Genomic DNA, 16,727 nt, shown 5'->3' with positions numbered 1-16,727 from the left:
GCTATTTATTTTATGGATGAACATGAAGAACACTATATCGAAGCCCGAATCATCTCGTTGGGCGGAGATAATTCTTTCCTCATTTCCGGTCTATTATGCAAATTAAGACATTAACCATTATAATTATTAATTTAAAAGTATTTGTATTTAAGTAATGTTTGAGAAAGAGATTAGATGAGATGAGATGAGAATTTTAAGATGAAATCTTTTACTAAACAAGCCGGTCGGTACAAATAAATCTTTTTCTCTAAAGGTGCTCTTACCAAATTTTTATTTACGAACGGTAAACGAAGTGCATCATCTTAATTTCTAATGCAAAATTCGTGTTTTCCATTAGATGATAATCAGCAAACATGGGAAACCCAATTATTTATCTTGGAAAGAGAGAACGCATCGTTGTTTTGCACCACAAAGTCATTGGATGTTTCCATAGTGCTCTTCTATGAGATGCAGCAGGGAATTAGAGAGAAAATTGTCCTTTTTTTCTTTTTTTTTATTATATATATTTATACATTTGGGGAGGAGGGTTTCGAATCCAAGATCTCCATTTTGAAGGTTGGGAATTTATGCCAATTAGGTCATATGCATTTGACAAAAAATGGGTGGCTTTGAGTCTTCAGCAAATCATAAAAAAGTATTTCTTTTAATATATTTTTTAAATTTTCTACTCATTTTTGTTTTATAAAAAATATATTTAATGAGATTTTTAAAATTCTTACCTAAATTATAAGAGTAACTATTACAGTCCATTCTACAAATGATCTAATGCCTCTTAGGTCTATCTTTTCTTCCATTTAAAGCCCCCATTTGATTATACAAATAAGATGAGATCAGATGAAAAATCTATGAATAGTGGTAAAATAATTTATAAATAATTGTGAAATGATTTGAATTAAGATATTTTATAAAGTTTTGAAAAAAAAAAGAAAAAATTAAATATAAAATATAAAATTAAAAGAGGATTCGAATATAATTTTTTAATAATATTTTTATTTTAGAATTTGAAAAACTTAAATTATTTTTTATATTTTATTTGAAAGTTTGAAAAAATTGTAATAATTAATTAATGATTATATGAAAAAGTTGCATATTTGAAATTGAAAAATACCTGTATTTATGATTGAAATGAGATAAAATGAAATAAAATAAGATGAAATGATTTTAAAAGATTTGTAAAACCAAACCAGGCCTGAGCCTCCAACAGGCCCCATAAAGCCCAACACAGCACCACATGATAAAACCTTAAAATGTGCTGGTAACACCTGGGATCCAAACGGAATCAACACCAATTCATGCCAATGATCATACAATTTGTTGAACAATGCATAAAGGCCTGCAGATAAGCAATACTTTCCTTTCTTTCTTCAGATTAAAGAAACTCGGTAGAATCTATTCATAATTCCGTTAAATGAAATTTTGTTCATCAGCAACTCAATAAGAAAAACCTACTACAGTCAATGGCAGCACAAGTTTCAGACACCAGACGGTAATGCATATGACAAGAAGAAAAACATCATAACAGCACATCTAGAAGGTACGGAAAGAAGAAAGATACTGAAAAATGTGTATTGTACCCAAGCTCAACAGAAAGAAAAGCTCAGCTCTGGAGAAAATTGAAATTACAACACAGTTGTCCAGGACAGATCTCTTCAGAGACCAACACAACAAAATTTATTAACTCATTACATGATGCTGCAACGGCTCCTTTCCTCCGCTGGCTGGGTGGCAGCTTGCTGTAACCTTTGTGACTCGGATGGGTTGTAGGTGAACTCTGAAGTATCAAGCCCATACTGGTTTATATAGAGTTAAACGGTAAAGCAGTGGCATTAGCTATGGGATAGGTAGTCATTACCGGAAAGAATTAACAACAATGAATAAAATCATACATAGAGGGTGACTATCTTATCGTCTATACTGTGATGATCGTTGCTTGGTGAACTACAAGGCAGGACAACTCAATTAAGTCATCCCTTTACCTCTTTTATTTTTTTTTTCCATTTATTGATAAGATTTGTACTATAAACTATGCATGATTTATCCTCTGTTTACTACTGGATGATAGGTCATAAGGTATATATTTGCAGAGAAATGATACTTACAGTCGTGAGTGCGCAAGCGTCATACAGTCGCTTTGAAAAAAGTGAATAAATAAGGGACCCACATAAAAAGAAATTAATTTTTTAATAGTGGAAATTTCTTTTTATGTGGACCCTATTCTTTTTCAAAGCGACTGCACGGCGCTTGCGTACTCCATGACTGTATGTAGCATTACTCATATTTGCACCGCACCAAAAATAGTCTTCATGGGACAATCATCATGCAATACACTTCTAGATGACATTGATATTTAAGAATCAGACAGTATATTTAGCGGCCTAGGATTATACCACAATGGGTTTAATGAAGTACTGCAAATCAATACGGAAAAGCTGTAAGATAAGGAATTATAAGAGTAACTATTATATTCCAACGATCTATTCCACAAATGATCTAATGCCTCTTAGGTCTATATTTTCTTCCATTTAAGGCCCCCGTTTGATTATACAAATAAGATAAAATGAGATATAAAATCTATGAATAGTAGTGAGATAATTTATAAATAGTGGTAAAGTGATTTGAATTAAGATGTTTTATAAAATTTTAGAAAAGGAGAAAGAAAAAGTTAAATAAAAAAATATAAAATTAAAAGAGGGTTTGAATATAATTTTTTAATAATATTTTTATTTTGAAATTTGAAAAACTTAAATTATTTTTTATATTTTGTTTGAAAATTTGAAAAAGTTGTAATGATTAATTAATGATTATATGAAAAAGTTGAACATTTGAAATTGAAAAATATCTATATTTGTGATTGAGATGAGATAAAATGAAATGAGATAAGATAAGATGATTTCAAAAGGTTTGTGAAACCAAATCAGGCCTGAGCATCCAACAGGCCCCATAAAGCCCAACACAGTTGTTCAAAAATATAATATCAGATAAGGCATTTTACAGGAGCAGAATATCAGGAAAAAAAAAATAATGGCAAAAGAAGGAATTATATGGAAGAAAGCAAGAATCAGACAGAACGAGAAAATTTTTCAGAACCATCAATGAGATTGACTCCCAACTACTTCATGATAAATCAGCTGTCATTTAAAAATGGTACTTTTTTTTTCTTTTTTCTTTTTTTTATGTCGGGGAACCTCTCCAAGGCATAGCCCTTCGGATCCACCCCTGCAGAGTAAACCCTGGTCCCATGCACCGCACCCTCGGAAGTTTCCCTATACGGGACTAGTTAAAAATGGTACATTTTATGATGGTTGAGAGTTGTTCTGCTAGACAACATCCTTCAAGATAGACGATGAATGCACCCACAACATACAAACTAAAATATTTGAAGAAAATCTTCTGCTCAAACAGATCATACCTTTTCTCTCATGCGTGCACTCCAAGCATCATTTCTAATTGCACGCTGATTAAGGGCACCAGCAACAGGTACACCTGCAGCTGGAATTGGTGGCCTATTGATCAATGGTTGACTGATCTGTTGCCTTGGGGCAATGAGCTCATCGTCGCTGTCATATTCTACTTTTCTGTTTGCTACCCTGACCACGAGCGCTAACAAGAATAGAAGTGCCTGCAATTCCATGGTAAATTCCTAATAAAGGATCCAGTTGTCCATCACAAGAAATGAACAGTTATACTAACCAGTGCTTTTCTTGTGTGTTTGAGTGAGAGAGAGAGAGAGAGAGAGAGAGAGAGATTCGAATCACATAGCAAGAACACTTCCATCTCAATATTTCTTTGTTAATTGATTTTAACATGCCCAACACAGTTTCTCTTCCTCAAGTCATGGTAGAGGCCTGAGGGAATAGATCAAGATGGCATGCAAGCCCCCCAAAATCAACTTCAAACTAGATAGAGAATATTACAATCACGACTCTACCAGCACATCGTCAGGCGTTGGTCAGTGTTGTTAAAAGTGCCAGGTCCACTGAAGGACAAAGGCTTCATGGGGCCTAAGTGCAAAACAGAAAGCGTGTGCCTCATTGAAGTAAAGCACAAATTTCTAAAATGGATGTCAAACCGTTTCTGTTGTTCATGTCTACTAGACAGGTCGCTACCATGCATATAAAAAAAAAAAAAAAAAATTGCAAAGTGGTAAATTAAAGACAGGTACAGCATCTGGTGAAAAAATACTGAATGTTTTAGTAAAACAAAGGGCATGTTTGGTTAGTGAAATTTACTGTATTGTTTTAGAATTATTAAAAATAATTTTGAGATGTGTCTTGTATGGGATATTATTGTGAAGGTGGGAAAGCAGAATGAGAAGTTGTTTGTATAAAATTTGTAAGATATATTTTGTATGTGGGTTTGTGAAAGTGAGTATGCAGAAAGAGAAGTAGTTTGGATAAAATTGTCCTGGGGGAGCACACACCCAAGACCAAGGCCTTTACCACTTGAGTCAACCACTAGGGGTTAAAAGTGCATTGCACTTTATAACCTTTCTTGGGTCAAGGTCTGTACACTAATAGAATGAAACAACTCGAGTCAGTTTTCAACATAGTTAAACAAATGTCAAGCATATTTATTTTACTCCTTTTCTTTCCAAACCTGAACCACAGATCCACAAAAATTTCCCCAATAATATTTCATCCTAAGAAAATGAAATGACATAGAATACCAAGGTTAACTTAAATATACTACGAAATCTTCCAAATTTACACTGAAAAAAAGAATCTGAAGGCCCCAAAAAATAAGACTCCTAGATTTTCCAAATTTACACTTGTGCAAGGAAAAAATAGAAAAGGTAAATTGCTTGAATTTTGAAAATATAAATATTGCCATTCCAAAATTCTTCACATGTTTATGTTAAAGGTGACAATGTTGTGCTTACCTCCAAAACAACAGCACCAAGAGCAACCCATTTTATAATTGTCCAGTGCTCTTTCAGAAAAGCATATATCATGTCAAAATCTCCAGTTCTGTCAGTCGGAATTTCCTACAAACAAACTCATACAACTAATTAGGTGACTAGACATCTTAGATTTTGAGAAATCAATTAAAACAGCACTCACTTCTTGCCAGCTTTTGTCAAAAAATATGAAGGCTGCACATCCCAGCTCTACCAAGATCAAGAGGATCACCAATACTGAGTACTATCTCGGTTTAAGGAAACCAATAATTACCACGAAGAAAAGAAGCATGACAAAATAGCAATCTATCAACCATCCAATATTTGTGACATTTCATGATGCATGACATTACTAGTATGCATGGCTGTGGTGCACACAACAGTTCCATGGCAGTTATCCCTTTAAGGAAAAGTTAATATAAATAATATATTTTCTTCAGATTGATGAATACTATCAATTTTAAGAGAAATGCATCAGTATTAGGATACACAGCTCAAGCAGCACCCATTCCGTGTTACAGCTCCAATACAACCAAAACAAGAGACGACAAAGAGAATCACTCCTATACCAATAAATAAGTATATGAACCTGAAAATACATGACGCAAATAAGTTCAGTCAATTGGTTTGATGCATCAAGATGGACTTTTTTTATTAACAAGTTTAAGGCATATATGAATATGCATATATCGAGGACTTGGTACTAGTTCTTTCAACAAAATATATACACATAATAAGAGAGCAAATACCTAATGGTTGCAGAAAAATAATTTTGAAGATATTAGAGAGAAAAAGAAAAGGAACAATAAATACATTTTTTTTTTTATAAGTAAATGATAATGTTATTAATAAAGATAGGCAAAGCCCAAGTACACAAGTAAACTACCACCCAATGCTTAATAGTAAGTTCATTAAACTCAGTATGATGAGTTTTTTTACACTTTACTGGAAAGCAGTTCAAATACCCCACAAGACAAAGCTATGACCATGCCAACCATTCATAATTAATGGGACTAGAGATGCCATTTGACCAAGTGGCCATCGACTCTTGACCTAGGAAAAACACGATGGTGTAGAAATAAGCCTAGGCCCCGTTTGGATAGTGAAAATGTTTCATCTCATTTCATCATTACAACTTTCCCAAATTTCTATACAAAATATAATAAACAATTCAATTTTTTCAAATCCCAAAACAATAATAACATTAAAAAATAATATTCTAACAATATTTTATTCAACTTTCAAATTTTATCTGAAACAATCGCATCTCATCTCATCTCACTATTCAAACCGCACCTAAGCCAATGCTTTCTGCTAAGGAGTCTTTTGAAACAATTGACTTGATTTGGAGTTTTTATTCAGATGTGTCGCGGCCACAAAAAACGAGTAAAGACAAGGAGAAAAGACATAACTGGCCATAGCTATTCAAAGGAAAAAAAACAGCAAAAATCAACTAGTTCACAAATACCAACTAGTTGAGAGTACCGGTTTTGTTAAATTCAGTGTTGGTAAAAACGCTAGGCACACTTAACCGCAAAAGCTGTCTAGAGACTAGAGCCTAGGCGCAAAGTGCAAGCGTGCACCTGACTAAAGTAAAGCACGCATTTTAAAAAATGATGTGTAATAATAAAAAATAAAAAAAATACCAAAACAAGCTTTAGAAACAAAAGTGGCAACATATTTAGCCTATTAACTCAATGCATTAGCGTATTATGCAACATAAATCAAGTAATAAACTAATGACATAAAAATTAAACATAATATTTTATATAATTTAAAAAAAAAACAGATTACAAAAGCACGCTTTTCTGCACGTTAAGCTCACACAAAAAGCGCATTTACACAACAAAGCGCGCTTTTGTAAATGCACTTTGGCCTTGGTGCTTTAGGCTTTGCGCTTAAGCACACTTTGACCAACACTTAATTTGAGTTATTTTATTTGGGGCCATTCATCAATATGCAATATACATATAGCAATTTTACTTATGCAACTGTGATACCCTATATGATAAGGATACGGATAAGTGGGGTATGGGATCCCACATTACTTGGAAAGAAAAAGTTCTTGCTCTTTGTAATGTTTCAATGGGGTTTCAATTGTATCATTGGCTAGTCCTTTTGGAGTATAGGTCATGTGGTTTGGGCCTTACAGTGAGGCGTTACAAATAGTATCAGAGCCTATCCCAACCAAAAATGTAAGACTTGAGGCGTGTCACCTACGATGGACTGACCTGACTGAAGACATCGGGAATTTAAAGAGTGGAGATTGTGATACCCCATATGATAAAGATAAGAATAGGTAGTGTATGAGATCTCATATTGCTTGGGAATGATAAGTTATTACTCTTTATAATATTTCAATAGGGCTCCAATTGAATCATTACTAGTCGTTTTGGAGTATAAGTCATGTAGTTTGGGCCTTCCATTGAGGCGTTACAATAACTCTTAAGATCAACACTAAAAAAATAAAAAAAATAAAAAAAGATTGTCAGTATGAGAAATGAATGATGGAATGTATAACACCCATAGTCTATGGATACACAATGGAGCTGCCTATAATGTAATGGGCAAAGCAGTACTTTGAGCAAAAACCTTCGGTAGTGTGACATCTTGGTAAGTTAAATCTAAGTTCATAAGTCACATCCTACTCTATGTAATGGCATACATTGATCTTAATGGTGTTATTTTTAGATGCTAAGAATAATATAAATAAAACACTCCGAAATAGTTCTACACAACTTAGAATCCTATCAACTACTGTGAACAAAGGTCTCTCATCAAGTTTCTCGATGGGCTCCAGAAGTAACGAAAAAGAGCTTATTCTATCGCATCTTCTTTTCACTATTGATACTCTCATCTCTTGTGGGGCTATCTCAGAACATGCCATATTTTTTGTTTATTTCCATGTTCCAAAGGTATCTCAGGGTTAAAAATCAACTTGGCTAAGTCAAAATTAGTATCGGTTGGAGAGGTGGACAATATTGGCAGTTTGGCATGCATCCTTGGCTGTAGGTCTTTTCTACCTATGAAGTATATGGTCTTCCATTAAGGGCACCATTTGAGGTGAATTTCATTTGGGATGGTGTCATAGAAAAGATGACTGTTCAGAACAGCTCCCAATTTTCCAACCCATTATGTTTTAAGGATTTTTGCTCTTTTCATTCTTCTTGTTTGTTGGGTATATCCATATACTTGGATCCTGCCCCTCTGCACTTGGATAGGATTTCCATTACTAAAAAAATAAAATAAAATAAAATAAAAGCATTACAACCAATGCAAACAAATTATCAACATCCCCGAAAGCTCAAATCTGCCATCATCAATACGAAACTTGACTATACAAACATGACTGCATCAAAAACCTTACTACAATGCTTTTCAGGAAGCCTCAGTACATTCATCTAGGGGTGTAATCAGTCCAGTCTGGTTGGTCTCGGAGGAGAATTTTGGACCAGACTGAATTTCTCGGTCCACCAAAAGTCCAGATCAAACTAGACCACTTTGGTTCAGTCCGGTCGTTCTTATTGGGGTGTTTCAGTCCAGGCCCTTTTTTTCTTTTCTTTTTTTCCAAGTTTTTTACAAAAAAAATTTATATAAGAAAAAAATAATTAAGTGAATGATGTAATCTAAGTTGTCTAACTAAGGGAATGTTTGGTAATGTTTTTCATCTCATCTCATCCCATCCCATCTCCTTCCCAAACATCACTCAAACACAAATACTTTCAAACTAATCATTACAACTTTCTCAAACTTTCAAACAAAATACCAAAAAAAAAAAAAAAAATCAACTTTTTCAACTCCCAAAATAAAATCTAATATTAAAAAATTATATTCTAACAATATTTTAACTTTATAATATTTTTATTCAAATTTTTCTCGCTCCTTTTCCAAAACCCCATAAAACATCATAACTCAAACCATTTTACTACTATTCACAAACCATTTCACTACTATTCACATATTTCTCATCTCATCTCATTTCCCAAGCATTCCCTAAGTATATACTCAACTAATAAGTATTTTAATTAAGTAAAATAAATTAATAATGTTAATAGTATGTGTATTATCAATAATTAATAGTTAATACCCTATCTTAAAATTCTTAACCTTTAATATTTTATATAATCTAAGCATAAATAATTAGGTTGAAAAAATTACATAATTAGTTATAATTAGTTAGAAGAAAATTATATAATTACTTGTTTTCAATTTATATAACTACTTTAAAAAATTATAAAATATCATATAAAAATTATTTAAAAGTTTATATAATAAATTCGGTCGGTCTGAATTTGTATTAGTCTCTTTCCTGCTTTCTAAAGTGTAGTAGGTATTTCCTTTATATACTTCTTGTGTACTTGGGCTTTGCTTATTTTTGGTAATAAAATTTCTTATTAATTATCAAAAAAAAAAAAAAAATTCGCCTCAGTCAGGGGTGAAAATACCCCACCCCGATATCAGACCAAAAACTGAATTTCCCTACTTTCTTGGACCGAGACCAAACAATTCCTTAATCGGTCCAATCAGTTTTTTCGGTCCGGACCAAGATTCTTACACCCCTACATTCACCCATCCAGTAAACAAAGAGAAGTTTGCAGGCCAATGAAACTTTGGTATAGAGCAGCCCATGTATATTTTTAGTAGGCGTTGGAATTTCTTAAAGTGATAGTAAGAATATCTAACATCTCATGCCAGGATCAAGAGTTGCTTCCAGGAATTAAATGTGACCAAAAATTTTAAGCATGGTAAAACATAACAGTACAGTATGTATGTGTTACAGACCCTGTGTAATAAAAAAATTTTAAGCACTTGTGAGGTAGATTTTGCAACAGGCTATCACTAAGCAATGTAAAAGTTAAAATTGAAATAAGAGTATTGCTATCATTTCTATTAAAACAAATATGGCATGTTAATGACAAGCAAGGACTACATACTACATTAATAAATAAGGAATGAAGTAAACCCATTCATATGTATTCCTCTTCTCTTTTTTTCCTTTGCTTTGAAAGCATGATGAAACAGAAAAAGAATCTCAAACGTGGCTTTCCTTCATGACCATATTTAATTATGTTTCTTCAGCTTCCCTTATTCCCTCCAAATATAAAATGAAACTCAAGAAATATGCGATATAAAATATATGCTCAATTGTAAGAGTGTGTTGTTTCAAAGGAAAGGGAATGGGTTCAAACCACCATGGCTACACGTTGATGCTTCAATTTACTTATAAAAAAAATATATGTTCAATGGAAATCAGGCACAAAAACTTAGGGCATGTTCAATGGAGTATTTGAGAATTGTGAGAACTTGTTTCAAATTAGGTTTTGGGAAAAAGGAGAGAGAGAGAGAGAGAGAGAGAGTTGAATAAAAACATTTTTTAAAATAAGTATTGTAATGGAGTTTGTGAAAGTGAATAGATAAAGTTAAATAGTTGTTTGAATATAATTTTTTAATATTATTTTTGTTTTGAAGTTTGTAAAAGTTGTATTGATTTGTGTTAAAGTAGTAATTAGGTAATGATTAGATGAAAAGTTTAAAATTTGAAATAGAAAAGTATTTTGTATTTGAGTGATGTTTGCGAATTTTGGTGTTACCCAAACATGCCATTAGTTTTGCATTTTCTGTGAAGTCAAATTTTGAAATCAAAAGATAAGACAGTTATTCAACAAGTTCAACAATGCCAAAAGTATCAACAAATCAGAAACCCATAACAAATTTTAGCCAAAATGTTCAGCAGCCATACCAAGCTTTCGGCAGGTCATCAAAAATACTACTGGACAGAGAAACACCCATGAGCAGGGGTCGGCCAAGCTGTATCAAACTCTCATCGCCTCTCACAGGTGAAGCCACAAGGGTGTTACTTGTAGATCTTTGGTACTCAACCAGCAAGTAGATCCCATAGCCAACCATAGCAAGACCCACAAGACTCAATAAGAAGTTAAGAAGCTTCAATAGGCACTCCAAGCAACCTCTGCATGCCATTCTCCACAATACTTCCAATTCTTTCTCTTAAAATCCAAATGGGTCGCTCCTATTCAATCCAATTGCCAATATCTATTAAAATACAAAAGATCAATAAATTAAACATATAACTTCCACAATATCATTAAAACTCGGTTAAAAAAATTGAGCAATGAATCAATACATCAGAAATTAAGCTCCAATTGCTTTTGAGAGAGCCTTGGAAAGAAGATGGACTAAACTTCAGCAACTTCAGAGTAACCAATAAAATGAATTTAACTCCGTCTTGGCCATAATACCTAAAGTAACCATTTGGCTTGGATGAGTTTCAAGCATAAACAGCCAAAAAATAAAAACATTTAGTTTCAACTGCCAAAAACTACATTCAATTTCAATATCCAGTTTGGGTTATTATTATTGTTTTTACCTTTCCCCACTTTTTTCAAATACGTTTGGAACTCCACCAACCCATGCAAATCAAATATCGTTGAATGAAAGTTTTGACTCCAAAGGCCATGATAATCCAGCTCACGATTCAATTCATACGAATTCCCAATTTAATAACCCATTTACCGAAAAAGAATCAGAGAGCATAACTAAAAAAATAAATAATGAGAATTTTTAAAGGATAATCTAGCTTAGATCTTCTTAACCAAACCAGATAAATACGAATAAAGAAAAGAGAGGGACTCGAAATCTGAAAACTTACAGATACAACCGCCAGTTCCATAGACATGCAGGATTGCGAGCTCTCCTATTTTTCCCTTCCACTTCTGAAAAGTGAAAACAGAGAGGAGAGAGAGAGACAGAGCGACAGAGTGTTGGAGAGTCTGTAGAAATTTGAAGGTGGAACAAAAAGTGGCCCCCACATTGTTATGGCCAGCTGGCAATTTTCTAGCTGCACTCATTGTTTTAGTAGTGACACATTTACATTTATAACCTCTAAGGAAACTTTATGTTACGAGGAAATCATTCGGTTTAAACCGTATTTTGCAGTTAACGCTGTCCATTTTGCATTTTCACGGATTTCATTTCACTATTTGGGGGCGGGGCGCTCGGATCACTTCTTTGGAGGGGAATCTAGCCACGTACTAAACGACGGCGTGTTAGGTTTATTCTTTTCTTACTTTTATGTAATTTAGAAAGCCCTACAAAAAGTAATTGCCTTTGAATGTAATGTCTTTTCCTAATCAATTTACGCTAAAATAGTTGGAAAATATTTTTTATCCTAAATTTTACCGATCATTGGTGACGTATTTTAATAATAATTTTACTATATATCAGTTATTATTTATTCTCACACATCATATCTAATAATTTTTTTTAATAAGATGTAAGGTGTGAAGGTGAATAGTGACTGATTAGAAAAATTATTCTCCTTAAAATTTGTTAATTTATCATGTTTATTCCAGAATAATAAAATTTAAAATGAAAATTATGACTATTAAATGAGTAAGAATTGTTAAAAGCTAGTAAACATAATTATATTTGACTTTTATTATTAAACTTGGTTTATTGTAGGAAGATAGAATGGATTTTCAATGACTCGGAGGATTTGTGTTCGCATGGCAGGAAGGAGCCACCTTTAATCAAAGATGACTCTTCGGTGATTTAGGGGAAGTGGGGTCCATTATTTTGAACTTAAAAATGGCATGTTGTGATAATAGTAATAAACAATAATAAAGTAGTCTTATAAACTACTTCGATTACCAAATGCAGCATTAATGGATTGCTTGGTTCGATGGCCGTTCCTCAAGGAAATTGAGGTTGCCCCAAATGTCCCCAAGTATTTTGTCGGGTGTTTTCCAGATGGAGTGCAAGTTAGCGTTTAGTAGTGGTCGACATTCAACAATAGATACTAGGACCGTGGGATTCTGTTCTTTTTGGTTTCACCGACGAATTCGGGATATTTCTTTAAAAAAATATCTCAACTGAGTTATTTATTAAAAATTTAATCCATTTTGATTTGAAAAGTATTTCATTTTATCTCATCACATTATTATAATTTTTTTAAATTTTTACATAAAATATAGTAAACAATTTAATTTTTTTAAATCTTATTCTACTTTTTTAAATCTCAAAACAATAACAATATTATAAAATAACATTCTAATAATATTTTTTCAACTTTTATGTTTCATCTAAAACTACATTTTTTAATCTAAATCAGCCCAAAGATAAAAAAAAAAAAAAAAAAAAAAAAAAGGTCAATTTTATAGTCAAATAATAATAATCATAATAATAAAGGACTTAGCAAAAGATAAATTTCACACTGTCCCAATAAAATCAACCGGGTTTATGACCAAAAATATTAATATATATCTCTTTATACTTAAAAATATCTATAATGAACAGTAATGAACAGTATTCTTATTTTACATTTTTCTTCTTCGTCCCTCTCTACATCCTCATAGCAATATTCTTTCCAAAATACCACAAAATCACCACAACAGATCATCACAAAATACCACAACAGATCACAAAATCACCACACAAAATCATCATAAAATCACCACAACAGATCACAAAATCACAGTAAGCACAGACCAAACTCACCGTAAATCATCTCAAAATCATTGTAGGATAATCACAAACTCACCGTAAATCATTCTAATTCTACAAAATCACAAAATGTACAAATTTACAAAATCACAAAATGGGAGAGGTAGAGGCTCAGTTGGGCATGGAGGAGCAGGGGAGGTGCCGTGGAAGGCTGATGATGGCGCCATGGGCTATAGACGATGGATCTAGGCTGTCGTGGTGGTGCGGTGGCGTGAGCTTGGCTATCAGCGGCGCTACAAGGAGAAACTCGTGCGTATAGAGGTACTGTGTGGTAGGGCTAGGGAGGAGTTATGGGTGCTGGAGCCGCGTTGTGGGGAAGAGGTGATTGTCGAAGCTCGTGGGAGGAGCTACTCACGGTGGCGTGATAGAGGGAAATCAAAAGGAGAGGAAGAGAGGGCCACAGGCTTCGGCCTGTTGAGGGGAGAGAGAGAGAGAGAGAGAGAAAGGTCTGTGAGGAGGAGATCGGCATGAGGAAGGTCACCGATGATTGAGCTTGTGGTGACGCTGCAATGGAGGTCGGCGGCGTTGAGAGGAGTCGAGGAGAAGAGAGATCGAGAAGGAGAGGGGCATGCCGTTGGATGGAGGGAAGAGAGAAAAGTGAGAGGTAAAGTTAGGGTTTGAGCGTTTAAATCTCAACCCTTCATCTTGAGTCTCTAGATTTAATCCAACGGTAGATCAAATCATACATTTAAATAAACACACTTAAAATAGATAATTAAAAAATAAATATCATATCATACATTTAAAATAAACTTGAATTTATAAAATACTAATCTTTTATTATTAAATAAATGATGAAGTTTTGCTAAATATTTTTAAGAAAATAAAACCATATAAATAAATAGAGTTTTTGACATAATTTAAATCTCATAATATTCTTAATTAACTAAAATCATTTAGATAAAATAATTTTCTACAATTATAATATTTTTGGGGCTTCCAAAATATAAGAGGCTTATTTTAATGATGAAAGAATGTGAGAGTAGGAACATAGAGAGTAGATTTGCTTCATACGAGCTCGCTACATCTTCTGCATAGTTGGAGACAACATGACATGCATGCATTGATCTCTACCGTCAAATATGATTAATTTGTAGAGCTGAAACTTCCATGCAAAGCTTTTCACACGTGATCGTAATTGATCTTTCACATACATATGATCAACCCAAGGGAAATGTAGAGAAATTCATAGAAATTCTGCTGTGACGCCCCGACTCCCACGTACAAAAAACAAGGGAATCGTGACGTCAGGATGGTGACAACACGGTCACGCATCCCAACAAAATGTGCTCAAGTGTGTGTGCAACATGCAAAGGTGCACAATAAAAGTCGCAGCAGATAATATAAATAAGTCAACTAAGTACCAGAAATTTAAATACAGGTATCCAAAATAATTTATCTTTAAAAGTTATATAGTCATCCCAAATATAATACAAAAGGTAAATACATAAATTGATAAAAATATAACTCGCTAAACAGGAGCAATCTCAAATCACTCCACCAACAGAGCCAAGCTAAGGCTCGCCATCATCATCTGCATTAAAATCTGCGATACCATAAAATGGTACCACAGGTAAGTATAAACCAAACAACTCTCGGGATAAAAATACATTAATGCAACCAACAATATAACAAAATACATTTAGCCATAAAATACCATTTTTCCCAGAAAAATGATTATTTCCAACACACGCCAAAAATCTCATTTTGGCCCAAAAATCTCATTTTGGCCCAAAAATATAGTTTGTCATTTTCCTAGAAAATGATTCACACAAAACAACCCATTTATCGGACGCTGTAGGCGGGAATCGCAGGCGGGACTCTACCACCGTCTCTGTTTACCACCATCCCTACCTCGTGCACCGTAGGCGGGAATCACAGGCGGGACACAACCACCATCCCTGCTTACCACCATCCCTATCGCGTGCATTGTATACGGGAATCGCAGGCGGGACTCTACCACCATCCCTGCTTACCACCATCCCTACAGTTCCTTTACACACAATGAATACTTAACAGAGCACTATAGGCGGGAATCACAGGCGGGACTCTACCACCGTCCCTGCTTACCACCATCCCTACCGTGTGCACCGTAGGCGGGAATCGCAGGCGGGACACAACCACCATCCCTGCTTACCACCATCCCTACCGCGTGCACCGTAGGCAGGAATCGCAGGCGGGACTCTACCACCATCCCTGCTTACCACCATCCATACAGTTCCTTTACACACAATGAATACTTAACAGAGCACTGTAGGCGGGAATCACAGGCGAGACTCTACCACCGTCCTTGCTTACCACCATCCCTACCGTGTACACCGTAGGCGGAAATCGCAGGCGGGACACAACCACCATCCCTGCTTACCACCATCCCTACCGCGTGCACCGTATGGGGGAATCGCAGGCGGGATTCTACCACCATCCCTGCTTACCACCATCCCTACAGTCTCTTTTTCTTTTACTCACATGAGAATCCAATTCCAATAAACACATGAATATGTATGTAATCATGCGAAAATCCAGTTTTCTTTACAAACATGATCATGCATGCAATATGCGATGTACATGAACAAGCCATAACCAACAACCAACAACCACAATGCAAACAAACACACAACAACTCTGTCCACAATCCATCCGACCTCCGAAACTCCTCAGACTCAGTCCGACAAAACAAACCAATTCACAGATAATGTGTGTTAGTGCAAAAATATATTTAAATCACGAAAGTTCTTTAAGAAAAATACTTACAGTGCAATATAACAATTTCCGAATGATCACGAAGTTGAAAAAGGCGACGTTTGAGCAACACCACAGTGTAAAATACACTGTGGCCGTGGGTCACAAATACCAACTTTCAAACAGAGGCAAACGAAGACCCAAGATTGATAGGGTAGGGCCTAGGGAGGTTGGTGAAGCCAATGGTGGTGGTGGTTTGCCGTGGGTGGCGGCGGAATGGGCGGTAGAAGACCAAAATACCCAAATCGGAAATGTAGATGGTGGAGCTTCACCAGTGGCAGATCGGAGCTGGGGTTGGGTCCAATGGGTTGCCAAGAGGTCGAGGATGATGTGGTGTGAAGATGGTGGCCGGAGGTGGCGCGACGGTGGCGCTGGAACGAAAGTGACGCCGCGGCTTGAAGGACTACTGGTGGTTAACGGCGGCGCGAATGGAGGTGAGGTTGGTGGGGTGAGGTCGCCGGAGGGAGGGGGAGTTGGTCGGCCGGGCGGTGTCGCGCACGGCGGCGGGCTGGGTGAAGAACGGGTGCACGGCAAGAGAGAAAGAGAGAGAGAGAGTGTCGCGTGGGATGGG

The 16,727-nt window shown here is 35.1% G+C and overlaps 1 protein-coding gene across 2 annotated transcripts; it reads right to left on the bottom strand.

Moving 5' to 3' along the window:
- Positions 1-1,369: 1,369 nt before the first annotated feature.
- LOC121234847 (tobamovirus multiplication protein 2A-like) lies at positions 1,370-11,731 on the bottom strand. 2 transcript variants are annotated; one of them, XM_041130972.1, is made up of 8 exons: positions 11,565-11,714; positions 11,040-11,154; positions 10,638-10,948; positions 5,387-5,486; positions 5,061-5,141; positions 4,880-4,984; positions 3,410-3,619; positions 1,370-1,790 (listed from the first exon to the last, which is right to left on the bottom strand). In XM_041130972.1, exons 3-8 carry the CDS (start codon positions 10,874-10,876, stop codon positions 1,683-1,685), a joined length of 843 nt encoding a protein of 280 aa, XP_040986906.1. In that variant the 5' UTR covers positions 10,877-10,948; positions 11,040-11,154; positions 11,565-11,714; the 3' UTR covers positions 1,370-1,682. The 2 variants fall into 2 exon arrangements, with proteins under 2 accessions (XP_040986906.1, XP_040986905.1); XM_041130971.1 differs by lacking the exon at positions 11,040-11,154 and having other exon boundaries at positions 11,565-11,731.
- Between the last annotated feature and the right edge of the window lie 4,996 nt (positions 11,732-16,727).

The sequence above is a fragment of the Juglans microcarpa x Juglans regia genome, chromosome 6D (genome assembly GCF_004785595.1).
Source record: "Juglans microcarpa x Juglans regia isolate MS1-56 chromosome 6D, Jm3101_v1.0, whole genome shotgun sequence".
NCBI lineage: Eukaryota > Viridiplantae > Streptophyta > Magnoliopsida > Fagales > Juglandaceae > Juglans > Juglans microcarpa x Juglans regia.
The sequence above is the reverse complement of the archived record's forward strand: the minus strand, read 5'-3'. Positions and strand labels throughout refer to the sequence as shown.